This window comes from Pipistrellus hanaki (assembly GCF_964339955.1).
Source record: "Pipistrellus hanaki genome assembly, chromosome: 15".
Lineage (NCBI taxonomy): Eukaryota > Metazoa > Chordata > Mammalia > Chiroptera > Vespertilionidae > Pipistrellus > Pipistrellus hanaki.
This window is the reverse complement of record NC_140517.1, coordinates 44,738,583-44,765,869: the sequence shown is the minus strand read 5'-3', so window position 1 is coordinate 44,765,869 and position 27,287 is coordinate 44,738,583. Positions and strand designations below refer to the sequence as shown.

Here is a 27,287-nt window from a genome sequence, read left to right as displayed (position 1 = left end):
CAGGGCCCCGTGGTGCAGCCTGCAGTCCCCGTGAGCACAGACGCCCTCTCCCAGCCAGCTCTGGAAGTGCAAGCCCCTCCAAGCGGATGGGCCCTGCAGCATCTCCCAGTTCAACGGGGAGCAGAGGCCCTGAGCACAGACTCAGGCGACAGCAGGGCCAGGGACACCGAGCTCCTGTCCTGGGACCTGGCGTCCCTGCTCGGCCATATCTGCCCCGGGACCCAGGGCCAGCATGAGAGCAAGACCATGGAGGACCCGCAGGGGGCGCTGCACCTTCTAAAGGTCGGACTCAGAACGTCAGACTTTATTCACACCCTCCCCACTGTGTGCGGGGGGGCATCCAGACTGTAGTCCTGAGCGCAGGATGGGGGTAGGGCGGAGTCCACGGCCCTGCCACGGGCCCCCGCCGGCTGGGCTCACACGTGCTGCCTGCGGTGCCGCAGCACCTCCGTGGGCGTGAACAGGAAGTCCTTCTGGCAGGCCTCGCAGTGGTAAGGCCTCTGCAGGGCGGACGTCTTCTGCTGGGGCTCGGCCGGTTCCTCAGCCCCTGAGAGAGAGGAGAGGGAGGCTGAGGGGGCTCCACTGCAGGCTCCACCCACCCTAACCCGGGCACCCGAGGGGACTCTGGGTCTGCCTCCTCCAGGAAGCCTTCCTTGATTAACACACGTGCACAGACTGAGAGAGCCCTGGGGTGGGCCTGCCCGCTGCAGCATCCCTGGCTAACAACAGCGGATGCAGCTGCGGTAGGGACAGCTGTGGGACGGAAAAGAACAGAGACGCAGCCACAGAGAGACAGGGGCAGACAGAAAGAAATGAGTGAGTGGCAGCCCCCCCAGGCCCTCCCCAACCCGGGCTCCGGGGTCTCTGTGACAAGAACCAGAGGGCTGAGGGTGTCAGTCCGTGTCCAGAGGAGGCTCAGACGCACAGGAGGCCGCGGCCTTACCCGGGGGGCCGGCCGGCGGGGCCTCGGGGCAGGCCTGCTCGTGGGCAATGCGCTCCAGGGGCGTGAAGGGCAGGTGCAGGCCGCAGTGCGGGCAGGTCCAGAAGGTGCGGAGGCAGTCGCTGTACAGATCGGTGTCACTCTGGGGGGGACGCGGTGTCAGGGCTGTGCCTCTGCCCTCCCCCAACAGCCAGTCCAGTCCAGTTCCCTCTGAGAACCCCGGCGGCAGCCCCGGGACTAGGCTGACCTGTGGTGGGGGCTCCTAAAACCCATGTTCAGGGGCAGGAGAGTGGGGCCCGGGGCCGCTCACCGTGAGGCAGTTGTAGGTGAGGAAGTCGGTGACGGCGTAGCCCCCTTTGGTGGGGTGGGGGGACAGGGCGGAGCTGCCGAAGAGGCCGGGGAGGCTGGGGGCGGTGGTGATGGTCTGGGGCCCCACGTACAGGTTCTGGGCTTCCAGCCCGGTGAGGCGCCGGAGGGTGTGGGGGACCTGCGGGGAGACAGGAGAGGGGGCCTCGCACGGCCGCTCCGCCTCGCTCCCCGCAGCCGGGGCCGGGGCCAGAGCAGGAAGCGGACTGTGCGCACATCAGGCGACCTGGAAGCTGTGGTAGCACGCACACACACACACACACACACACACACACACACACAGCCAGGGGGCGGTGGTACCTTGGCTGCTGTGAACTGCAGCAGCTCTCTGCTCAGGGCCACCACCTCCTGGCGGCTGACCGGAGCCACCGCCTCCTCCTCCTCCTCCTCCTCCTCCTCCTCTTTCGCCGGCTGCCCCCGACGGGCCTGACGGGCCAGCTGCCGGTCCAGGGCACTTTCCCAGCGGGCACGGAGCCGCAGGGAGGCGGCCAGGAGCCGGACTGCACTCTCACTGTCGGCAAGCCGGAGCTCCAGCCAGCCGTCAGCCACCAGGCGGGAGCAGTCCCCATTGGTGTCCAGGGACCGACTGAACAGCAGCAGGGACTGGAAGAGACGAGGCAGAGAACAGGCAGTGGGTGAGGGCCCCCACCCGCTGGGTTCCGGCCCAGCCATTCATTCATCCACCCACCTGTCCATCCATGGACCTGTTCATCCATCTACCTGTCCTTCTATTCAACTGCCCATCCATCTACCCGTCCTATCCACCTGTCCATCCATGGATCTGTTCATCCATCTACCTGTCCTTCTATTCAACTGCCCATCCATCTACCTGTCCTATCCACCTGTCCATCCATGTATCTGTACATTCATCTACCTGTCCATCCATTTACCTGTCCACCAATCCACTTGTCCACCTACCTATCCTATCCACCTGTCCATCCATCTACCTGTCCTTCTATCCACCTGTCCATTCTGGATCTGTCCATCCATCCACCTGTCCATCTACCTGCCTTCTATCCACCAGTCCATCCATCTACCTGTCCTTCTATCCACCAGTCCATCCATCTACCTGTCTTATCTCAGTGGTTAGAGCATTGGCCAACACACTGAAGGGTCACGGGTTCAATTCTCGGTCAAGGGCAAGTACCTGGGTTGTGGGTTCACTGCCCACCCCTGGTCTGGGTGCGTGTAGCAGCAACCAGTTGATGTGTCTCTCTCACATTGATGTTTCTCTCTCTCCCCCTCCCTTTCTCCCTTTCACTCTCTCTGAAAAAGCAATGAAAAAAATACCCTCAGGTGAGGATTAACAACACAGCAAAGTAAATCATAATAGCAGCAAATCTACTGAGTTCAGAGAACCTGAAGGGTTTCTCTCTTCCCTGGACATTTGCTGGAGCAGAGAGAGGGGGTCCTGTAATGGGACACTTGTGACGTATGGCCCTGGTTCACTATATGGCTTAGGCAAATGTCAGCCCCCCATACCCTCTCTTCACGTCTGTAGTGGGAACACACCAGTCCTAGACCCGCAGGCTGGCCTGCAGGGAGCCACAGGTGTGGCAGCTACACGGACTCTGGCTACAGGCACAGAGTCAAGTACATCTGCAACCTGAGCACGTCTTTGGCTGCCACCCATATCCAGCCGCCGTCCCTCCTCCTGCCTCCTTGCCGGGCTCCCTGCTTCCAGCTGTGTCAGACTCTGCCCCAGCTCTGCTCAGAACCCTTCAGTCTCACCCGCCTGCCTGACCTTCTGTCTCTCTGACCTCATCTCCGGCAATTCTTCTCCTCACTGACTAATGGCTCCAGCTGTTCCCTGTGCAGCCAAGCCTGCATGTGCCTCAGGGCCTTTGCACTTGCTGCTTGGACACTTCTCCCAGGACTTCCTATGGCTTCTTCCCTCTCCCCCGCCCTCCCTTCGGGTCTTTGCTCCATCTGCCTTCTCAGTGAGGCCTGTCCAGATCGCCTTATTTCCCACTGGAACCTGTCCTGTACCCTCTCCCTCACCCCCATGCCCCGCCCCCCCTCCCCCCCCCCCCCCCCCCCGCCCCAACCTCCCGGCCCGGTTCCTTTTCATTCCCTGGAACACTCACAGTGCCGTCCTTCGTTCACTGCTATCTCCCGCCCTCCCCTGCTGGCCCTCAGCTCCAGGAGAGCAGGGACGGGTCTTGCTGAGTTCACTGCTATGCCCAGCACCTTCTCTAGCTCCTCATATATGGCAGGCGCTGCTATGTGAACGCACAAATGACAGGCAGCAGCCGGCCACCAGCCTGCGGCCGATGCCCGCAGCCAGCCGGGAGGGCGACTCCTCAGGCCCAAACCCAGGGACGCAGGGGCCACACGGGACCCACCTGGAGAGCAGGGATGCGCACGCAGTTCACCAGGTACGGCTTGTTGGTCTCCAGCAGGGAGACGAAGGTGAGGAGCTGGTGCTTGCTGCTCATCTTGTCCTTGTCATCTGGAAGGAGCAGGAGGACGGCTCAGGCCCACCCTGCCCACCACTGCCCCACTCAAACCCTGCATGGACCCATCCCCCGGGCTGCCCGACCCCAGCCACCTCCCCATCCAGAAGAAGCTGCTCACGTGTGTGTAAGGAGAAAATATCTGTGACTTAGTTTTAAATACTTTGTCATAATGAACGTGGCTTTGGCTATTCAGTGACATTGAGAAATCAGGAGTGAGAGCAGCAGTGCGGTGATTATACTAAGTGATGTCATGGCTGGAATGTTTCAAATGCTCCAGCAAAAAGGAAGAAAAACTAAACGGTCAGAAGTAAGGGCGGCAAACGCTGACAGCCACGAGGGCTTGTCTGCTGGGTGACAGAGTATAGGCAATTTCAAAATTAAGGAAACAGAAGGGAAACGTGGCCGGCTGGCTCTGTGGGTTACAGTGTGGTCCCCATACCCCGAGGCTGGGGGTCCGGTCCCTGACCGGGCACACACTGACCCAGGGTTCTCTCCCCACATCCTGCACAGAGGCGGCCAATGACTCATAAATAATGGAACAAATCAATGTTTCTCTCTCCTTTCTCAAAAACCAATAAAAAAAATTGAATAAATAAAAATGAAAAAAATGTAACAGGAAAGGGTCCACTGATTAGGAATGTACAGCAGTTAAATATGAGGAAAGTTTCCAGTTCTATCTTTGTTTAAAATTATAAGGCTTATCTTTCTGAGTAACTTTTACCACTTCAGTGCAGCGTGTCCCTTTGCTGACAACAAGGAGAAAATGCGCGGCGTCCCAGCCCTCGGACAGAGCGGCAGGCCGCAGGCGGGAAGCCTCGAGGGAGGGACACCCCGGGCTGGGACCCGCCTGGCTTTTCAGGCTTGGGCTCGGCTAGAAGGTAGGCTGGACCTATGCCTGAACTCTACCCTCCACGTCCACAGGGGCCGGGAGAGCCGTGGGGCAGCACCGAGCCAGGAGGGCCCAGCCCGAAGGACTGATCTCGGCACAGGCTGACACTCAGCCCTGCACCGCCCCGCCGAGGTCCGCCCAGCCGAGCAGGTAAACCCCACAGCCCCAGCCAGTCTGGCTCTGGGACCCGGCCTGCCTGCCCCCCTCAGCAGCCCCCGCGAAGCCAAGCGCGGGGAGGTGGGGAGGGGTCGCCCCCGCTCGGCTCACCGCACCTCGGCTCCCTTCGGCGGCCCTGGCCTCCGGCTCCTGCGGGTGCAGCACCTCGGGGCTGCTGGCGAAGACGCTCGTGGGGTGCAGCACGGCGCCCTGCTTGGCCTGGGTGTGGAAAATCTGGGAGCAGAGGGGGCGCCAGGTGACGGAGGCCCTCGGACCTGCTCTGCCCTCTTCCCGCCGCCCTGCCCTCAACGCTTTCCTCCACCCTCCTGGCCAGGCCCCCCTCCCCCCTCAGCCCAGAAGCCCCTGCAGGAGGGCCTGCTGGTCAGGGCCCCTCTGTGCTCCGCCAGCCCCGGGCTCCCACCCCAGCGCCACCACTCCGGTCAGCCGTCTGGGAGCAGTGCGAGCCCCACAGGCAGGGCCAGGGCCGTGTCAGTGGAGGCCACGTCCCAGCCCAGAGCGGGCGCTGGGAATGGGCGCCGCCTGAGGCCCACCTGGTCCGAGTCCTTGCGGCCGCTGTTGAACGGGTCCGGGATGGCGAGCTGCGGGTAGAGGCCCCGGGCCAGCACCAGCCTCAGCAGGGCCATCTGGTCCCGCGTCAGGGCCTGGGCCGAGCTGGCGGCCGCCTGCAGCTGCTCCAGGTTGTGCCGCAGCTTGAACTTCACATCCTGCGGGAACGTCGGGAGGGGGTCCCCCGGGCTTGTACTGGGATGTGGACCCAGAGGTCCTGCAGACGGCTGGGCCCACACCCTGGCCCCCCAGGCCCCCGGGACAGCCCCCCGGTGCCCACCTGGATGTCCACACTGTCGCCGGCCGCCCGCGAGGCCTTGCCCCGGTCCTCGTCGCTGGAGCAGCCGTCCTCCTCCTCCTGCAGCCGCAGGACCTTGCGCCGGCGCCCGCCGCCCTCCTCGTGCCGGCGCTTCAGCTGGTACAGCTCCCGGCGCTCGCGGCGCTGCTGCAGGCGGCGGTAGCTGTCCCCCGGCTGCGCGGCCTGGGCCCCGGCCAGCAGCCCGTGGTCCTCCAGCAGCTCCTGGGACAGACGGGCCCGGTGAGGGACATGGGGCAGGCTCTGGAGGACACATTCAAGAGAGGGGCCTGCCACTCGGGGCGAGCAGTGTCAGCCTCCTGAGCCACATTTTCCCTCGAATGGAAAAGGGGTGCTCCTAGTACTTCCCGCAGGGCTGCTGGGTAAGAACCACCTTTGCACAGCGCGGGCGTAGATGGCCGCTCCAGGAAAGAGCACTGCGGCTGCTGTTGGCGGTCACTCCCCGGCTGCAGAAACACGGCCGAGGCCCAGAGAGGCCCGGGCACTTGCCCAGGGGTCACGGCCAGCAAATGGCGGAGCTGGCATTTGCCGCTGGGGGGTCGGCTCCAGATGTGGTGCCTCTGCGCTCGCTCCCAGCACTCAGCCTGAGCAAGCGCACGGCCGCTCCGCACCCGGGCCCGTGAGGATGCGGCACATGGCCGCGGACCCCGTGCGCCCCCGCCAGGAGCCCTCCTGGGCTGCCGCCCCCATCACCAGCTGGCAGGAGGAGGTGCAGGGTGGGACCCTGACCTCTGTGCTGGAGAAGGAACGAGGCTGCGATCCAGAGTGTGCTCAGGGGCCCTCGCTCTGTCTCGCCCCCACCTGGCCTCCCGGGCTGCCTCAGCGGGGCTGGCCCCCACCCCGGGCCCGGGCCTCACCTTGAACTGGCGCCGCAGGTTGGCCATCTCGTACAGCCGATGCTCCTCGATGCCCCGGCGGCGGCACCACTTCCGGGAGTTACTGCTGCGTTCAGACTTCACCTGGGTGGGGTGGATGCCGGGTGCTGGGGCCTGACCAGCTGAGGGAGGGGCGGGAGCTGACCTCCTCCCCAGATCTCCCCAGTATGGACCTGTACACCAGCCACTGGGAGATGCAAGGCAGGTGGAGACCTGTCGGCCCTCCATGACCCCTGCTTTCTCCCTTCTTCCAGGTCTCAGCCCCCCTGCCCCTTCCTCCAGGAAGCCCTCCCAGACCACACTGGGTCAGACACCCGCTCCAGGCTCTCTCAGCCCCTTGCGCTCCCCACTGCAGCCTAGTCTGGGTGGTCACTGTCTAGGGACAGGTCTGACCACCTGCACCGGACTGTGAGCCCCAGGAGGGCGGGGCCAGGCCCAGGGGGTGGGCTCAGGGAGCGTGTTTTGGGAGAAACAGGTGCTACCCCAGGAGTCTGGTTTGAGTGGGCACTTGAGGAGCCCAGGTTCCCCTCAGGCCTGAGCTCTGCACGTGCTGGTCCAGGAATGGTGGCGTCCATAGGTGGGGGTGGGGCGTGAGGAGGAGCCACGGCCGCAGGGGGGCCCTGACTCTGGGCCTGACAGCCAGGCAGGGGTGTCCCCACCGGCCTCACCTGCACCCAGGTGTTGAAGACATTGAAGAGCGTGAAGGGGTCGCCCAGGTCACTCTCCAGGGGCCGCCGGGCCGCCGCACCTTCCGGGTTGTTCTGGGCGCTGCGGGTGAAGGGCGACTGGACGCTGAGGGCGGCCGCGATGGTGAGCACGGGCTCCGCGAGGCGGAACATGGAGCCCAGGATCAGCATCTTCCCTGGGGGCGGGCAGCGAGCTGAGCCTCCCCGTCCTCCCGTCCTCCCTCCTCCCTCCGTCCTTCCTTCCTTCCTTCCCTCCCTCCCTCCCTCCGTCCCTCCCTCCCTCCCTCCCTCCGGCTCTCAGAGGGCCTCGGGAGCCAGATGGACACACTGTGCTCTCAGTCACGTGACCTTGGGCAAGGCCTCAGTTTCCCCATCTGTAGTTGGAGACCAGCACGGTCCCACCTCCTCGGACATGGGGCGGGCACTAGCTACACACCGGCTGCTGCTGCTTTCTTTCCTCCCGGCCCCCCTGCACCCCTCCCCGTGGGCCTGGCTCCCGGTTCTCCCCGCACTCACTCTGACCTGCACTCACTCCTCCCCAGAACGTGACCCGCCAGCTGTCCCCGGTCTGCCTGGCACCCAGCAGCACTGCTGACTTTTGCACCTCTGCGGTGTGAATCTCTCCTGCCATCTCTATTCCATTCAGGGGAGAGGCGGGAAGATGGAGAGGAGGACGGAGGGAGAGGCGGGGGGAGGGTGGGGAGTGAAGGGGGACATGAAGGACAGAGAAGGAAGAAAAAGGCAGGAACAGTACCCCCCGTGGCGTTTCCGATGTTCAGGCTGCTCCTGCCTGACCTAGTCAGTGCCTGCACGTCAAGCATCTGACCCCACCCCAAAGAGCCCCTGACTGCCTTTCTAGAAAGTTCCTGTCACACACCCAGCCTCTGAGAACAAAGGCGGGCGGGAAAACAAGTCTGTCCCGGGGCCCCTAGCTCCGTGCATCACCTGCGTGAGGCCCTCCCTCCCTCCTGCCTCCGTTTCCCCCCGTGAGAGGGGCCGGCGGGCATCCACCTGCAGGGGCTGGCAGTGCCCGGCCGTGACTGAGCCCCACAGCCCAGCGCGGTGCCCCGGGGTCTCTGGCCCGGCAGGAGGGCCCTCGCTCTGCCCATGACAGGGATGGAGCCTCGCTTCCTCGTGGGAGCGGGTGTCACTCCTGTCCCGGGGAGGTGACGGGCCCATCGAACCCAGGCTCTGTCACCGGCTTGCCCCCTTCCCTGGGCACAGGTCTGTGCCCCACCCCACCAGGCCTCAGTTTCCCCGTCTGCACAACAGGTGCTGGGGCGCTCCCCTCTCTCCGTGAGTCCACAGAGCCCACCACCGGCACACAGGAAGTGCTCGTGGGATGGGGACTGTTCCTTTTCTTCTCGGGCCTGCCTTCCTGCTCTAGCCGTTTCCCGCCCGGGCAGGGGTGGGGGTCCGCCCCGAGGGCCGGATGCGGCCGTGAAATCGTGGCCTGGCCCTGCCAAGGCACGAGGGGAGTTAGTTAAAGGTCTGACCACATACAGCAGCTGGTTTTAAGCTGATGATTTTGCGGCTGAGGTTATAAATATCCAATGGCCCCTGACAGGAACGGGGTCCCCACCCCTGCTCTAGAGCAAACAGAAAGAGCTGATCGGGCCCCTGCAGGGACGGGCTTAAGGATTAGCACGGCAGCAGCAGGCTCTGTGGAGCGTGGTGCTTGGGAGATGGTGCCGCGGTGGTGGCTGGACTATTCTGTGGGTGCGGACGGCGGCGGAGACAGAGTGTCTTGAGTCAGGAGAATCGGCAGAATGAACACGCGAGAGGGGCAGGGATGGCACAAGGATCGGTAAGAGGAAGAGGTTTTGGAACCCTTACCCCGCACCGCAAAGGGCAGCCAGGGCAGAGCTGGGGACAGGCTGAGAGCCCTGCTCGTTTACTGGGTGTCCCTGGTGCCCAGCAGGTGCCCGCCCAGGGGGTGGTGAAAGGGTGGACAGGCCTGGAGAAGTGCCCCGTGTGGTCCCCCCACGGAGGGTCCTCACCAATCACGACGTCCACAGGCAGCTGGGCCAGCAGGGACCCGATGGGGGTGAGGGCCTCGGAGCTGTCCAGAGCGCCCTGGTCCCGCAGGTAGAGGATGGCCGTCTCCAGGCTGGCCGGCGGCGGGGGCTCGATGAAGGGGAAGGTTCGGGGGTCTCCCACGCTCATGCTCTTCATCTAGAGTGAGAACCAAAGCCCCCAGGAACGGGGGACACGTGACCTCCTGGTTCATGGGCCAGCGTTCAACCACTGAGCCACACTGGCCCAGGTAAAAGCCAGTTATTTTTTATAGTTGATAATCCTCATCCAAGGAAACCATTGATTTTTAGAGAGAGTGGAAGGGAGGAGGAGGAGGGAGAGAGAAACATCGATGTGAGAGAGGCCCATTAACTGGTTGCCTCCAGCACATGCCCTGACCTGGGCTGGGGACTGAGCCTGCAACCCAGGTACATGCCCCTGACTGGAATCGAACCTGGGACTCTGCAGTCTGTGGGCCGATGCTTTATCCACTGAGCCGAACTGGCTGGGGCTAAAAGCCAGCTCTTGATGGGTTTTCTGTTACAGCTGAAAGAACTCTGAGTGAGTCACATGACCCCGTGGCTTTGGGGAACCACTCCCTCCTCACCATGGGCCTGACATTTGAAAGGAGCCAGCGCCCCTCGGTGGCCTGGCCGGCCCAGCTCTCCTCGGCCCTGAGACCAGGACCGGTCGGCTCCTCCCGGCACAGCACGCAGGATCCGGCCCCCGCCGGCCTCACCTGCAGCACCAGCGCGTCCAGGGCGACCCTGCGGATCTCGGGCACGGCGTAGGGGGCGAAGGCGTCGTAGTCGGACTCGGCGTAGAGGCGGAAGCACACGCCGGGGCCCGTGCGGCCCGCCCGGCCCTTCCGCTGCTCGGCACTGGCCTGGCTGATCCAGAACTCCTGCAGCCGCTGCAGCTTGGCCTGGGGGTCGTAGCTCATCTCCTTCACCTTCCCTGGGGGGAGAGGGGGCGCAGGGAGGGGTGGGCATCTGTGTGCGGCAGCCACAGGGGCTGCGTGCACCTGGTCCTCCCCCAGCCCTTCACCCACAACGCCCTCACTCCCTCCTCTGTTCCATGCTCATTCTGGGCCCAAGCCTGACATTTGGTTAATGTGATCCTTCATTTCCTCATTCACACATCTTTTCACTTATTTTTTTCAAGACTTTGTTAATTCAGCCATAACCGGTTTGGCTCAGTGGATAGAGCGTGGGCCTGCGGACTGAGGGGTCCCACGTTCGATTCCGGTCAAGGGCATGTTCCTTGGTTGCGGGCACATCCCCAGTAGGGGGCGTGCAGGAGGCAGTTGATCAATGTTTCTCTCTCATTGATGTTTCTAGCTCTCTATCCCTCTTCCTTCCTCTCTGTAAAAAATCAATAAAATATATTTTTTTAAAAAGACTTTGTTGTTCAGAGGCTCGGACCTCTGACCAATACTATGATAACCTACCATGTGGTGGGCATGTACTTGGCAGTAGGGATACAGCTGTGAACAAAACGAAGTCCCTGGCCTCAGGGCGCTGAACAGACACCGTGTTTCATCAATTCTAAGGCCAACCTCTGTTCAGATTGCCTGTCCCTGATGCATTTTAAAACCAATGGCATGTCTGTTGAATGGACAGCGTTTAAGTATCTTAATGGCACATAAACTTATGGAATGTTTTACCACTGGCATCCCAGGCTCAACACCAAAAGGCAACGGCTAACATTTGCTGCCTGTTCCCTCTGTGCCAGGCGCCAAGTGTATTCGCTCATTTCATCCTTACCGCCCGAGGCAGGCACTGTCGTTACAGCCATTTCACAAAGAACAAACAGTGTCAATGACATGAACACACAGCGTCCGTGACATGAACACACAGCGTCCGTGACATGAACACACAGCGTCCGTGACATGAACACACAGCGTCCGTGACATGAACACACAGTGTCAGTGACATGAACACACAGTGTCAGTGACATGACCCTGGTCACAGCCAGCAGGGTCCCTGCCATTGTGCGCTGTTGACTTTCCAGAGGAGTCCCACTGGGAAGGCAGACAAGAAGTAGATCAACAGATGTAAATGTGATGCCCACACCAGGAAGAAAAACAAGGAAAGCAAGGACGAGGGAGGGGGGAGAGCACGCAGGTAAAGCGGACAAGCTGGGCCCCTAAGGGGAGACATTGACACAGGCCCTGGCATGGGATAGACTCGCAGGGGTCCTCAAACTTTTTAAAGTGGGGGCCAGATCACGGTCCCTCAGAGAGCTGGAGGGCCGGACTATATGAACTACTAATTCCTACTGTAACACCTCGGCTGCACTCACTGCCCAAAAAACCTGGCGGGCCGGATCAGACTCCTCTGCGGGCCGCATGTGGCCCGCGGGCCGTAGTTTGAAGACCCCTGGTAGAGTGAGCCCTGTGGGTGTTTGAAAAGACAGTTCTCACAGAGACCACAGGGAGTGCCAGGCCCTGCGGCGGGAGCAAGATTAAGACGTGGCCACTGCTCCACGGCCCTCCACGCCTTGGCTACACCTGTGCGTCTCCCAATCCCACACTCCCTCCCTCTCCACCCGGTCGCCGGGGCAGCCCTTACCAGAATCGACTACAAAGCGGATGCCATCAATGGTGACCGAGGTCTCGGCGATGTTGGTGGAGAGGATGCATTTCCGGACGCCAGGGGGCGCCACATCAAATACCTGGGGGCGGTGAGTAGGTGAGAGCAGGGGCTAACTCGGCCCTCCCTGACCCATGTGTCCAGGGGCCTCACACCCAAATGTCTGACCTGGCCTCGGTGCCTTCCACCAAACCCTCTCCTCCCCAGTCTCCACCCCTAAGATGGCTCGTCATCCTGGACCAGGAGCCTGGGTCCCTCCATCCCTCCCCGTTCCACACAGACCTGGACATCCTCAACATCTCCATTCCCCCGCACCCACAGCCCCGCCCTGGTCCCGGCCCCTCCTCTCCCACACAGATGCTGCTCCGGCCTCCTCCCTGGTCTCCGACTCCAGACTCAGTCCCTCCAGTCCATCTTCGCACGCAGCAGAGGGATCCGCCGAAGCACAGACTGGTGCTGGCCCCACCTTGTCTAGAACCTTCTCCTGGCTCCCCGGTGCTCTTGGGACAAAACCCAGCACCACCCTGCGTCCTCAAGGACCCTTGTGGTCCAACCCTGCGAGCTCTCCAGTCCCATCTACCGGAACTTCCCTTCAGAGTCTGGAGCCCAGCCCTGCAGCTTCCCAGCTGCCCGTGTTTTTCTCACCCCAGGCCCTTTGCACAGGCCCTTCTCGAGGAGCCCAGAGACAGTCAAGCACCGTGGCTTACAGTGGGGTCAGCGACTATGGCCTGGAGACCAAACCGGCCTGCCACCTGTGTCTGTGAGGCAGGTGCGATGGCTCAGCCTCACCAGCCCATCTACAGCTGCTCCCCCTGCTGTAACAAATCCGCTGTGACTGAGAACCCCAAAATATGACTCCCTGGCCCTCTACGAGTCTGCCAACCTCTTAAGAGCGTGGGCTCTGGTGCCAAATTACCAAGACGCACAGCCTGGCTCTGCCTCTTATGTGACTTTGCACGGGCACCTGTACCTCAGTTTCTGCATCTGTGAAGTGGGACTAAGTGAGACAAGCGTACGGAGCCCAGAACTCCTGCCACTTGCAGCAGATGCTCCACACACGTCAGGTGGACGCTTCTCCCGGCCCCCTCTTAGGCTGCAGCTTTCTCAGGTCTGTTCTGCAAGCCCCTTCCTCCAGGAAGCCTTCCCTGAATCCACCAAGACTCTGCTCTCAGGGTTCTACCATCTGTAAAACTGTCGGTTACTTGTCCATATCCCCCAGCAGACTAACAGCCGCGTAAGGGGAAGGGCCGTGTGCTGGCGGTCACTGCGTCTCAAAGAGCCCCCTCAGCACAGGGAGGCACCCAGGATGCTCCGGGGCTGTGTCTTCCATCGATAAGCCAGGATGGGGCCAATGAGATTACCTAATCAGCCTCCAGGGCGGCCCCAGGAGTCACCTCCTAGGACTCCCCCCCTCATCCAGCACCTCCCCAGCGAACACACACCATTAACTAACAGGACCTGCAGAACGATGGCCTGGACTGCCAAGGTCACAGGAGATGCTGTGGCTTCTGTTTAGGTCTCTTGGGGAGAACCAGCCCCCTAGAAAGGCCCGCAGCCAACAGCCAGCCAGGTGAGTGGGGACCCTCTGGCCCCAGTCAAGCCTTCAAGTGAGTGTAGCCCCAGCCAACTACAACCTCATGGGAGACCCTGAGCCAGAACCGCCCCCAGCTAAGCCCTTCCCAACCCCTGATCTATAGAAACTACAGATAATGAATGTTCATCGTTCCAAGCTGCTAAGTTTGGGGAAATCTGTAATAGTGACCCACAGTGCACTCCGGCACCTCCTTTCCAGCCTGGTGGTCTCCTCACCTTTCCTGACACCCAACTCCCAAATTCCTGCATCCATTCATTTGCTCAAGCTGGTGCCCCTGCCTGGACTGCCTGCCCCTTCGTCTCCTACTCCAAACCCTCCTGCCCCCACAGCGAAGCTCCAATGCCTCCTCCTTCATCCGGAGGCTCACCCTGGCACCCCCACCCCACCCCTAAATAACGGGAGCAGCCCTCTGCAGCCCGCGGCCCTGCATGGTGCAGCCACCCCCTCCTAGCACACAGCCCGGTGGCACCTTGTCCTGGTCGGCCACAGAGAGGGTGCTGTGCAGCGGCAGCACCACCCAGCGCTGGGTGTGGCTGGCGTAGGCCTGGGCGGCCTCGAGCACGGCGCTGATCTCCGCCATGCCGCTCAGGAAGACCAGCAGGTCGCCCCGCTCCTCGGCTGGGTACTTGTTGTCGATGGCCTCCAGCACCCGCAGGTAGGGCCGCGGGTCCAGCTTCTCCGACTTGGACACTGACGGCTCTGCTGCCTCAATCGGCTGGTACACCACCTACAGGAGACAGCCCCGGGCGTGAGCGCACGCTGTCCCTCCAGCTCAGAGCAGCAGGGGGGGGGGGGGGGCGGCGGACAGGGGGACGGGAGACAGGGGCGGAGGGGGGAGGGGGGATGGGGGCGGGGGGTGGGGGGTGGCGGGGAGACCATGCTCACACAGGACAGCCTGAGGAGGATGCAGTAAAGCACAAGTAGGAAGGTAACTGGAAGGCTTCTGGGTGCCAGCAAGGTTTGACGTTTCTTAATCTGGGTGCTGGCTGCATACAGGTATTCAGTTGGTGACAATTAATTGAACTATACACATGTATGTACATTCCTTGGCGTTTGGAGTATAACTTCAATGACAAATTTTAAAGGGCGCAGCCAGGATGAAACCCTAGAAATCCCTTCTCAGAAGGCACCCTCCCCCTTTTTTTATGGCAGCCTAGAACAAGCATGTCAAACTCACGGCCCACAACGAAAAATTTTGCAGCCCAGGCAATATAATGGTATGTAAGAAATGTTTTAATAAAAATTTCCTAACTTAATTTTTGCAATATCCTGTTACACATAATTATTAACGAACTACAACTTTAGCTAATGACTGATTACTATAATCATGGTGCATTCATTTCCCTTATCTGCCTTATGTGCAGGCGCACCATTTCTCTCCACTAAAACAGCAGCAAACATTTGAGCAGCCCATTGCCACGTCATTAGTCTTGGACTGACTTGTTTGGTGCGTGCGATAGGAAATATTTCGCTTTCGGAGATCAAGAAAAATAGGTTTGTTTACGTGACGTTTATTAGTTTGTGCAGTTCTTCAGTGTCTGGTAAGTTAATGTTCAAGAAAAATATTAATTTTTATTAAAATGAACATTATTTTATGTTAATGATTACTCATTTATTTCAGTTCTTTGTACTGCATGTCTCTATCGAGATAAACCTACATTTCTATGAAAACTGAAGCTTTTGTTTTTTTGCGGTCCACATACACCTACACCTTGTTTATTCGGCCCGTGTTAGCCTTTGAGTTTGACATGCTTGGCCTAGAAGACAGACCGATGGACATTTAGAACCGGAAACCACAGGATCAGGGCAGTTTCTGGGAACCAGTGACTTCACACCTCTGAGCTTCACTGCTGCCTTCATGGCAGTAATCCCTGGCACAGAGCTAGCCAGGTTGTGGCAAGGGACTCACATGAGTTCTTGTGTGTTAACTGTGAAGAATGTAGTATACTGTATGCTCAATAAATGTTAGCTGTGATTATAATCGTTAACATTATGGACAAAAACTGCATGCAAGCCATAGCAAATAGGTTGAGAAACAGGGAAAGTTCAAGGGAGAAGCTGCTGACTGAGAGCTCAGGACTAAGGAGCTGGGATGATAAAAAGAATCTCTGGCCCTAGCTAGTGTTGCTCAGTGGATAGAGCATCAGCCTGCAGACTGAAGGTCCCAGGTTTAATTCCAGTCAAGGGCACATGCCTAGATTGTGGGCTCGATCCCCAGTAGGGGGCATGCAGGAGGCAACAGATCATTGATTCTCTCTTATCATTGATGTTTCTATCTCTCTCTCCCTCTTCCTTCCTCTCTGAAATAAAAATATATTGATAAAAATATATTTAAAAAGTAAAAGAATCTCAGGCTCGCTTGAGTACAGAGATTTTAAGAGGACCTGAAAAAAGGTTTGCCTCCTGGCTCAGCTTCTCCACCAACAGTTACATCTCAGGGGGACGGTGAGTGAAGCGTGGTGGAGTCAGGCCTACCCCCAGGACTGCTGTGAGAATGGGGTGAGCCTGGTGCAGGAGCCCCATGGTGGCTCCAGAAAGTCTGCCCTTGTCTTCCCTGGAACACACACACACACACACACACACACACACAGAGGGCGGAGGGGGGGGGGGGGAGACAGATGACATTTCCCAGACTCCCTTGCAGCTAGGTGTAGTTCAGAGGTTAGAACGGAAGTAACTACCAGGTCACGTCCAACTTTCAGACACACTGGATTTTCCCTGGACTTTCGCTCCTTTCCTCTTACACAAACTCTGACCAGACAGACGGGGACACTCCCCAGGACTCTTAGCACGAGTGGTGCTCCACCCCCAGGGGATAGTTGGTAACATCTGGAAACATATTCGGTTTCAGACATATTTGGTTTGGTATCACAACTGGGAGAGGAGGATGCCATTGGCATCTATTGGGTAGGAGCCAGGAGCACTGCTAATGATGCCACAACACACAGGGCAGCCCCACGACTAATAATTATCCAGCACAACATGCCGACACTGCGTCTGAGAAACGCGCCCCATGAGATGGCAGAGCAAAGAGAAAGTAAGAGCCTGGGTCCCTGAATGACCACCTGGAACTGAGTTGCCCATCAGCCTGGACCTGCCAGAGTGTCATATAAGCAAAATCAACTTCTATGTTATTTGAGCCTTTATATTTTTGGGTCTCCTCTAATAAGCACTCAGCACTCTTCCCAGCACATGAAAATGCTCAGATGTGGCAGCTTTAAAAGAGATAGAGACAGAGACAGAGATAGAGATAGCGATAGAGATATAGAGATAGAGAGAGATAGAGGGAGATAGAGGGAGAGAGAGAATATGCTAACTGAAGGGAAGGGAAGCAGAGCCGCAGCCAGAGACCAGGCGGGAGGGAGGAGGGTGGTGGGGAGGGAGCACTGACCGTGATGGGGAAGAGCCTCCCGGGCACCTGCACCACAGGGGCGCCGCCGAAGTAGCTGGAGAAGAGCGAGATGTTGATGGTGGCCGACATGAGGACGACCTTGAGGTCGGGCCGCTGGGGCAGCAGGCGCCGCAGGACGCCCAGGAGGAAGTCGTTGTGGAGGTGCCGCTCGTGGACCTCGTCCACGATCAGGACCTGGTACTGCGGCAGGCGGGGCTCCCGCTGGATCTGCCTCAGCAGCAGCCCCACCGTCAGGAACACTATCTTGGTGGCCGCCGAGCGCGTGCTCTCAAAGCGGATCTGGTAGCCAACCTGGGAGGGAGGGGAGGGGGAGGGGGGTGGTCGGGAGAGGACCTGGGCCTGGGCACCAGCCCCTCACCCGCCTTAAGTGAAATCTGAGCAAGCGCCCCACATCGGACTCCTGAGTCCAACAGGCTTGGGTTTGAATCCCACCTCTGCCTCTTTGGGTGGTTGGCTTTGGGCAAGCAGTTCTATCCCTCAGAGACTTATGTTTTCTCCTGTGAGAATTTCTTTTAAATTAAATGTATTGGGGGGACATTGGTCAACATGAACATACAGGTTTCTGGTGTGGGTTTCTATGTTACAAGATCTGTGTATTGTACCAAGTGCCCGCCTCCAAAGTCAAATCTTCTCCTGTCACCATAAATTAGGACCCCTTTCTCCTCTCACCCCCTCCTGTGAGAATTATATGTGCTAATGCACTGGGACATCTGGTACAGAGCCTGGGATATGACACTAATTAGTATAATACCAATAATTAGCCTTTCTATGTGCCACCAACTACTATAAATGCTCATGTCTACCGACTCATTTCATTCTCATGACCACCACAGGAGGTAAGAATTCTTCTTATCCTCACTTCACAGATGGGTAAACTGAGGTAATTCGTTTAAGGTAACACAGCTAAAAGGGTACCTCACATCACACACACACACACATACACACACACACACACACACACACACCCACCGGTTTGAGGTGAATTATATTTCTAAATGTAAGTTATTAGAAAAAAATAGAATATCTTCATGTCCTTAAAGTAGGCAAAAATCTCTTAAACAGAGCCCAGAGAGTGCCAGCCACAAAAAGAAAATGACAGACTGGATTATATTTAGATGAAAAGATGCCACCATCAAAGGACGCCATTCAGAAAATAAAAGGCAACTCACAAAGTAGGTGGCAAGATTTGCAACACATAAATCCTACCAAAGACTTATCCAGAACTGATAAAGACCTATAAATCAAGAACAAACAAACAGGCAACACGGAAGACAAATGGGAGAAAGGCTTCAACAGACACTTCACAAAACAGACTCTCCAAATGGCCAATAAATATATGAAAAGGTGCTCAATGTCCTTACTCATCAGGGAAATGTAAATTAAAACCCACTATACAAATTAAAATGTGATACCAGCCCTCACCAGTTTGGCTCAGTGGATAGAGTGTCGGCCTGCGGACTGAATGAAGGGTCCCGGTTCGATTCTGGTTAAGGGCACATGCCTGGGTTGTGGGCTCGATCCCCAGGGAGGGGTGTGCAGAAGGCAGCCGATCAATGATTCTCTCTCATTATTGACGTTCTTATCTCTTTCTCCCTCTCCCTTCCCTCTGAAATCAATAAAAATACTTAAAAAATTTTTTTTAATAAAAATAAAATGTGCTACCACTTACACAGCCACCAGAAAAGCTAAAATGAAAAGTCTTACTGTAGCAAGTGCTGGTGATGATGTGAAATGTACTGATGGTAGGAGTGTAAGTGGGTATGACAGCGTTACAAAATGGTTTGGCAGTATCCCGCGAAAGCTGACAATACCCCACTCCTAGATATATATCCCCAAAATAGTCACCAAGAGTGACCAAAAGGCATGTTATAAAATGCTTAAAGCAGCTCTGACCGGTTTGGCTCAGTGGATAGAGAGTCAGCCTGCAGACTCAAGAGTCCCAGGTTCGATTCCGGTCAAGGGCATGTACCTTGGTTGCAGGCACATCCCCAGTGGAGAGTGTGCGGGAAGTGGCTAATCTATGTTTCTCTCCCATCTATGTTCCTAACTCTATCCCTCTCCCTCCCTCTCTGTAAAAAATCAATACAATATACTTTAAAAAATAAATAAATAAAACAAAATAAAATGCTGAAAGCAGCACCATTCATAGGAGCCTAACACGGAGACTGTCCGAATTCCCCTCGACAGCTGGAGGAACACACACACACACACACACACACACACACACACACACGCAGCCTGCACAGCGGCACCGCATGCACCTGCGTGCAAAACCAAGGCCCAATCTCACAGAGCTAACACTGAGCAACAGAGCCGGGACCCCGAGAGAACACGCTTTTTTATTCCCTTAAACAGGTAACGAGGCAGACACCTGTGACCGTCCGTCACTAACTCAGGTGTGATAACCTCACACTAAGATGATCATTTATGCCGAAACCGGTTTGGCTCAGTGGATAGAGCGTCGGCTTGGGGACTGAAGGGTCCCGGGTTCGATTCCGGTCAAGGGCATGTACCTTGGTTGCGGGCACATCCCCAGTAGGGGGTGTGCAAGAGGCAGCTGATCGATGACTCTCTCCCATGGATATTTCTAACTATCTCTCTCACTTCCTCTCTGTACAAAATCAATAAAATATATATTTAAAAGAAAAAAAAGATGATCATTTACCTCTAAGAAGAGTGAGGACCTGTGGCGCCTCGAGGTAGTGACAGGAAGGGGAAACAAGAGGGTGTCTGGGGGGCTGGTCTGATTTTTAAAAATCTGGGTGCGAGTTACACAAACATATTCAACTTGTGAAAGTTTCCAGAGCTATATACTTAATGGCACACGCATTCTACTGGACGGAGTATATTCTAACAACAGCCATTTTTAAGGGGTAGAGCCAGGACTAGAACCCTAGAAACCGTTAGTAAGGTAGTGTCCTCGTTCTGTTTTTACAGCTTCATAGAAAGAAGATCAATGACCCTTTAGGACATTTCTAACTTTTTTACTGTCAAAGTGCTATAGAGACATACCTCAGAGCCACTGCCGGTTCAGTTCCGGGCCACTCAATAAAGTGAGAACCGCAATAAAGCGAACTGTAAGCGTTTTTGCTGGTGAAGGGGCTGGCTTTCAACTTGTCAAAAATGTAACATCTACCCTGGCCTGTGTTGCTCAGTGGTTAGAGCGTTGGCCCAAGCAACGAAGGGTCTCGGGTTCGATTCCCAGTCAAGGGCACGTAGCTTGGTTCCAGGTTCACGCCCCACCTCCTGGTCGGGGTGAGTACGGGAGGCAACCAGTCCATCTGTCTTTCTCTCATCCATGTTTCTTCCCCACCCCTCCCCCTTCTCCCTCCCACTCTCTCTGAAAATCAATGGAAAAAATATCATGTGATTAAACAACAACTAAAAGCAACATGTGTGAAGCACGATAACACAAGGTCTGCCTGCACTGGGTAATGTTAGCACCTTTTAGCATCTGGACAAGTGGTCGGCAAACTGCGGCTCGCGAGCCACATGCGGCTCTTTGGCCCCTTGAGTTTTTAGCGAAGGCCAGCTTAGGAGCACCCTAATTAATTTAATAACAATGCACCTACCTATATAGTTTAAGTTTAAAAAATTTGGCTCTCAAAAGAAATTTCAGCCGAAAGCCGTTTGGCTCAGTGGATATAGAGCGTCGACCTGTGGATTGAAAGGTCCCGGGTTCGATTCCGGTCAAGGGCATGTGCCTTGGTTGTGGGCACATCCCCAGTGGGGGGTGTGCAGGAGACAGCTGGTCAATGATTCTCTCTCATCGATGTTTCTCTCTCTCTCTCTCTGTAAAAAATCAATAAAATATATTTTTTTTAAAAAGAAAAATTTCAATCGTTGTACTGTTGATATTTGGCTCTGTTGACTAATGCGTTTGCCGAACACTGGACCATCTCCAGGCCAATCTGTAGGCAGATTTCTAGAAGAATCACCGCTAGGTCAAAGGGTAAGTGCTTCTGTAACCTGAACGGACCCTGCCCATCTTCCCGTGCCGCCGGGAGAAAGTGGAACCCCCTGAGCCCCGCTCACCTGGGAGCCATACTGACTGAGGCTCTCGAAGCCGACGCGCTTGGCCAGCGAGACGCAGGCGATCCTCCGGGGCTGGGTGCAGGCCACGTGGCTGAAGCCCGCGGCCAGCAGGTACTGGGGCACCTGCGTGGACTTGCCACAGCCCGTGTCGCCGGCCACCACCACCACCTGGTGCTCCCGCAGCGTCTTCAGGACGCGGCGCCCGTACTGGGCGATGGGGAGGGCCGCCCGCTCCCGCTGCAGCTTGGCCAGCCTCCCGAACGCCTGCTTCTGCGCGAAGTCCAGGTAGTGCAGCAGGGCCTGGCGGAACTCGGACACCCGCTCCGGGGGCAGGCGCCGGCCCGGCCCCCGGGAGCCCCGCGCGTCGGGCCCGAGGACCGAGAGGTTGATGCGGTAACGAGGGTCGTAGGCGCCCGGGAGGTCGGCCAGCGCCGGGATGCTGTGCTTGGGCTGCCCGGGGTCCCGGTCCTCCCTCCGGGGGGTCTGGAGGTGCTGGAACCTCTGTAAGCGCTCGAAGAAGGCCCAGAACTTCTGGCACTCCTCGGAGCCCTGGCGGATGTAGTCCCCGTCTCCGAAGAAGGCGTCCTCGAACAGGCGCCGGGCCTCGGGGCGATTCCAGTCCCATCTCTCCGGGGTCTCCTCCTCCCGGGGAGCCCGGGGCCGGCCCCCGTGGCCCCGGTCCTCCCTCGCTCTGGGCGGAGGCATGCTGGACCTAACCACGCCGCTGTCCCAGAACCGGCCTCAGTGCTGACCGCCCGGACCAGACATTCTCATCCGTGCCCCGTCCCTGCAGAGGCCGGGGCCTGCAGCAAGGACCCACTTTCTCTTCAAAGAGCTGTTTCCGTCTCATGGATGGTCCAGGCCCACTGCAGGCGAAGGCAGAGGAAGTGGCCGAAGGGGGTCAAGCTGGTGGCACAGAGGGCACCTCATGACTCCTGCAGCAATCTCCGGGGTGGACACAGGCTCATCCTGGGTTTTAGGCCCTGAGTGTTTGGGGGAAGAGAACAGATGTTCATTTTTAGGAACATTTATTGAAGGCCTGCAGGATGCAAACACTGGCCTCGCAAAAGGGACAGTAATGAGTAAGACCACCCTGAGTCCCACATGTTCACATGCAAGAGACAGATGTGTCACCAAACTCTGACAATCCAGCGATTTATCACAAAGCCATGAGAGGTCTGGTAAAATAAAGACTAAGGCAAGGGTTCCTAACCTTTGGTCTACTGAGCCTGAAATTAAGTGCACAGTTTTTGCAACTGTTGCTTTTTATTTGTACTAGAGGCCTGGTGCAGGAGCTGGGGGGAGGGGCGGAGTAGGGGGTGTCCTCAGAATGGCTTGCGCCCTCTGGCAATCTGGAACCCCTCGGGGGATGTAGCAGTGTGCCACGCAGGCAGCCAGGGAGGAGCCTGACTGAGCTGGGGCCAGGCACCACCCTGCTTGCACTCATGCCGGCCCCTGCACCTGGCGCTGCTGTTTGGTAGCCTGCCGCAGAGTCAGGAGAGACAGCTGTGAGCTCCGCTTTTGGCTTAGCGCCGCTCTCCCTGTGGGAGTGCACTGTCCTGTGTTGAGCATCTGCCTCCTGGTGGTCAATGCACATCATAACAACTGGTCATTCTGGTTGTTTGGTCGCTTAGGCTTTTATACATATAGACGGCCGGTGCATAAAATTCGTGCACAGGAGGTGTCTCTCTCAGCCTGGCCAGGAGGTGTCTCTCTCAGCCTGGCCTGCACCCTCTCCAATCTGGGACCCCCTTGGGTAAGGTGACCAGATCATCCCGCTTTTGGCGGGACAGTCCCACTTTTCAACAATTTTTCCCGTGTCCCGAGGCATTTTTAAAAAGTCCCGATTTTTGGAAAGATTGGAAAGATTCTTTCCAAAAATCAGGACTTTTTTAAAACGCCTCGGGACGTGGGGAAAATTATTGAAAATTGGGACTGTCCCGCCAAAAGAGGGACGATCTGGTCACCTTACCCTTGGGGGATGTCCAACTGTCGGTTTAGGCCCAATCCCTATGGGATCAGCAGTCGGACATCCCTCTCATACTCCAGGACTGCTGGCTCCTAACCGCTCGCCTGCCTACCTGCCTGATTGCCTCTAACTGCTCCTGCCTGCCAGCCTGATTGCTCCCTAACCACTCCCCTGCCAGCCTTATTACCCCCTAACCACTCCCCTGCCAGCCTGGTCGCCTCCAACTGCCCTCTCCTGCTGCCATCTTGTGATGATGTCACATGAGGGCGTCGCACCACCTAGGCTTTTATTATATAGGATTGGTTTTGCTTGCCCGGCACAGCCCTTCCTTCTTTTTCGGATTAACAGTGCACACCTGCCTTTGGAGAGCGGCCCTTCCTGGCTTCCACATGAGAACTCATGTTGGTCAGGCAATTGACAAAGGCCTGGCCAATCGCGGTACCCTCCACCGCTTTAACTAGTGACAGGTTTGAGAGGTGGATACGTGACCCAAGGTGGGCCAATCAGAGCCTTTCTCTGGAATTAATGATCTGTTGCTAGAAAAGTTCTCTCTTTTTGTTAATCCTCTAGAGCACATGTGTCAAACACAAGGCCCGCGGGCCAAATCCAGCCCGCCAGGCCTTGCAATGTGGCCCGCACCGCGCTGTCATCACTGCACTCCGCTGTCAGTTTATGACATTGTCAGTTTATGACTGTTCAGTAAACCATTTGGCCCGCGATTTAGGCTGGATTTTAGATTTTGGCCCCTTCTCTGATTGAGTTCGACACCCCTACTCTAGAGGATATTTTTTTCCACTGATTTTTTTTTTTTTTTTTTTTTGAGAGGGAGGGAAGGAGGGAAAGAAACATTGTGAGAAAGACATGTCAATCAGTAGCTTCCTGCTCATGCCCCAGCTAGGGCCAGGATCGAAACTGCAAGCCAGGTGCATTGAAGGAATCAGCCTCACGGCACTTCCATGTGCGGGCTGACACTTTAACGATATAGCCACAGTGGCCAGGGTGAAGAGCTGGCCATTCTATCTACTGTGGCCAGACAAGGATGACATAAACGGGAGGTTTGTCATCGCTCTCGAATACAGGTCTTTCCTTGATATTTATCCTAGAAAAGCCTGCATGGGGGCGCAATGGGGCACCCATAGGCGTGCAATTCAGCTACCCCAGGAGAGAAGTGAAAGGAGCCAGGGAGAAGCCTGGCACTCTCATTTAGTGCTTGAGGCTTAGTTTCCTCCAGCCCTCAGTCTGGAGCTACGCAAAAAAGCCTTCAGGACGGAGGGGGTGGCTAGAAGAGGTCAATGGTGGGGAGGAGGCAGGAAGGGGAGCATATGCCCTACTTTCAACAATATTTTTTAAAAAGAAACTTTTTGCTTACAACTGGGTTTCTGACCCAGTACAAGAGGCCTCACTAATAAAGAACATACCCTGTGTGTGCGACTCGCTGGAGGGAAATCCATCACTCGTTCTTAAAGGGGTTTATGGTCATAAAAGGGTTCAGAGCCTCTGACAATAAGGCTCTGGGGTCAGGAGGATCCGGGTTTGAAGCTCAGCTTCACTTACAAGATGTGTGATCCTCGGCAAACTGACTTCTCCAAGGAGGTTTTCTTCATCTATGAAACGGGCACAAAACCCATCGCAAGCCATGGCAATGTGTTTTAGCCCCTGGCTGGGGCCAGACAAGCTAAAGCGTAACCAGTGTGCTTTTCCCCCCAAAAATGACTAGCATACAGAAGACAGGGAGAAGAACCAGGGGCCTTCACCTGGAAAAAATTACGCTCCAAAGACCACAACTTGCCTTCATCGTGGTATGAGTGATGCTTTCTCCTATTCTGCCTTCAGCCGCTCAAGGACCGCCATGGAGCGGAGCACAGACAGTCCATCTCTGCGGTCTCGGGAAGCTCAGGCCAACCAGGGCGTTGTCAGAGCCAGATATGGGCTCCCACTGAGGAACGTGTGAATGGCAGTGCCGTTTCCCACAGAGGCAGCATCACTGCTTATTCAACACGAGGCCCGGTGCACAAAATCCGTGCGAGAGCAGGCCGTCCCTCCCCTGGCTGCCTGCACCGGCTTCGACCGGAAGGACATCGGTCTAATCAGCATATTATGATTTCATTATTATAGATTTGGACTGGGTGATGCCAGAGCGCCTTTGAGGGAACTTCTGTTCTAGGAAGAGGAAAGGACCTTAAAATTATTGCCACACTTGGCCAGCGGTTCTCAGAATGAAATGGACTGTTCTCACAGTCTCCCGTGTTAAGCTACCTTTCAGATTTTCTGGATCTACCAGGTCCTCCACCGCTGTGTCTCTGACCCTCTCCCGGTTTCTCTCCTAGGCTCACGGCTTTTAGAGGTTTTCTTAGCTTCCCTGTTCTCTCCTCCCTGGTCCTCCATCCACAGGTCTCGGGTCTCGTGTTTTCCAGCGCATCTTGCTCACCACACGAATCTCTTCCCTTTCTTAGTCTCCCGTCCCTTATCTCACTCCATTCATCTGATTCTCTCCCACCGTTTCCATTTTTGAATCTACTTGTTTCTTTCTCCATTTGACAACCTCTCTCTTCCTCTTCAGTATTCCGTTTGACTTTCTCATTTCGTTTGAATCTTTTTGGACTATTCTATTTTTTAAAATATATTTTATTTATGTTTTTTACAGAGAGGAAGGGAGAGGGACAGTCAGAAACATCGATGAGAGAGAAATATCGACCAGCTGCCTCCTGCACACCTCCCAGTGGGGATGCACCTGCAACCAAGGTACATGCCCTTGACCAGAATCGAACCTGGGGCCCTTGAGTCCGCAGGCCGACGCTTTATCGACTGAGCCAAACCGGTTCGGCTCTTTTTGGACTATTCTTGCCTCTTCTCCAGTTCTCACTCTCCATCACTCTCTTCCTCCATCACGGCTGTCCCTACATCTCTCTCCATTTCTCCATCTAAAATTCTGTCTCACAACTGACCATGTAGTAACCGCTAACATGTACCAGGTCCGATTCTAAGTGCCTCATATACCGGGAGTCCCCCCCAAATTGTAAACACACTTCAACGGCTGACAGCTCAATCTTGAAAATGAAACGTCTTTTAACAAACATTGCCTTGATCATCACTCAAAGTGACTGTATGCATTTTGGGGGACCCCTTAGGCATTAATAGGCACACATATATGTATATACATCCACCTTCCTCACCACCTTAAAAAGGTGCGATCATCACTATTTTACTGTCTCTTCATCTCTCACTTCTCCGAAGCCGGGATTACTCACTACATGTGCCTGCCTTTCTCTCCCTTTCCCCATCAACTCGCTCCATTCTCACCCCTGGCTTTCTCTCCTCCAATCCCGCTCACGTCAGCTTTTGCCAGGTTTTCCCCATTTCACCGTCCCCGTCTTTATCGATTGGCCTCTCTCCACGATGGAGTCTCCCGTTCCTGCATTGAGATTCTCCTCCTTGCCAGAACCAGTGTGGCTCAGTGGATAGAGTGTCGGTCTGCGGACTGAAAGGTCCCGGGTTCGATTCCGGTCAAGGGCATGTACCTTGGTTGAGGGCACATCCCCAGTGGGGGGTGTGCAGGAGGCAGCTGGTCGATGTTTCTCTCTCATCGATGTTTCTAGCTCTCTATCCCTCTCCTTCCTCTCTGTGAAAAATCAATAAAAATATATTTTAAAAAAAAGAAAAAGATTCTCCTCCTTTTCGGTCTGTTTCTCCCGGACCTTTCCCTCCTCCCTCCGCCTCCCCGTCTCCCGGTCTCCCCGTTCCTCCCAGCTTTCCGTGCCTCCGTTTCTTTCCGTCCAGGGCCCCTCGGTCTCCCAGGTTCGCTCGGGGACGCCCAGGCTCCGTCTCCATCCGCTTCTCCCGGCCCCTCGGCCTCCTCCATTGCATTTCCTCATCTCGGGGCCTCCCCGACCCCCAAGCTCGCCCCCAAACTCCCGGCGACCCGGCGCCGCCGCCACCGCCGCCCCGCCCCCTCACCTCCACAGTCGCCGCCAAAACTTGAACTTCCGGTCTCAGCGCCCCTCACGCGTCCGAAACTGGTCCTGCGCCTGCGCACGCCAAACACCCCCCTCTGCGCCTGCGCGCGCTCCCGCCCCGCCTCCCTGCGAGCCCGTGGCGCTGCGCCCTCTAGGGGCCAGTGGGAGCACTGCAGCGGAGACTCGCTCTGAGACCCGCCTCCTGGATGGCTGGAAGGCTGGGATTTCTTTTTCTTTTTTTTTTTTTCTTTTTTTAAAACATATTTTATTGATTTTTCACAGAGAGGAAGGGAGAGAGATAGAGAGCCAGAAACATCGATGAAAGAGAAACATCGACCAGCTGCCTCCTGCACACCCCCCACTGGGGATGTGCCCTCAACCAAGGTACATGCCCTTGACCGGAATCGAACCCAGGACCCTTCAGTCCGCAGAACAACGCTCTACCACTGAGCCAAACCGG

General features: G+C 56.8%; 1 protein-coding gene across 2 annotated transcripts; it reads right to left on the bottom strand.

Moving 5' to 3' along the window:
* Positions 1–282: 282 nt before the first annotated feature.
* On the bottom strand, positions 283–26,912 carry DHX34 (DExH-box helicase 34). Of its 2 annotated transcripts, none has more exons than XM_084905808.1 (17): positions 26,829–26,912; positions 20,906–21,888; positions 16,850–17,161; positions 13,928–14,185; positions 11,844–11,946; positions 10,010–10,227; positions 9,255–9,429; positions 7,237–7,430; positions 6,551–6,652; positions 5,658–5,897; positions 5,362–5,535; positions 4,927–5,044; positions 3,652–3,758; positions 1,607–1,909; positions 1,251–1,427; positions 944–1,082; positions 283–547 (listed from the first exon to the last, which is right to left on the bottom strand). In XM_084905808.1, the coding sequence occupies exons 2-17, from the start codon at positions 21,608–21,610 to the stop codon at positions 417–419; spliced, it is 3,456 nt and encodes a 1,151-aa protein (XP_084761934.1). In that variant the 5' UTR covers positions 21,611–21,888; positions 26,829–26,912; the 3' UTR covers positions 283–416. The 2 variants fall into 2 exon arrangements, with proteins under 2 accessions (XP_084761934.1, XP_084761935.1); XM_084905809.1 differs by lacking the exon at positions 26,829–26,912 and adding an exon at positions 26,632–26,803.
* Between the last annotated feature and the right edge of the window lie 375 nt (positions 26,913–27,287).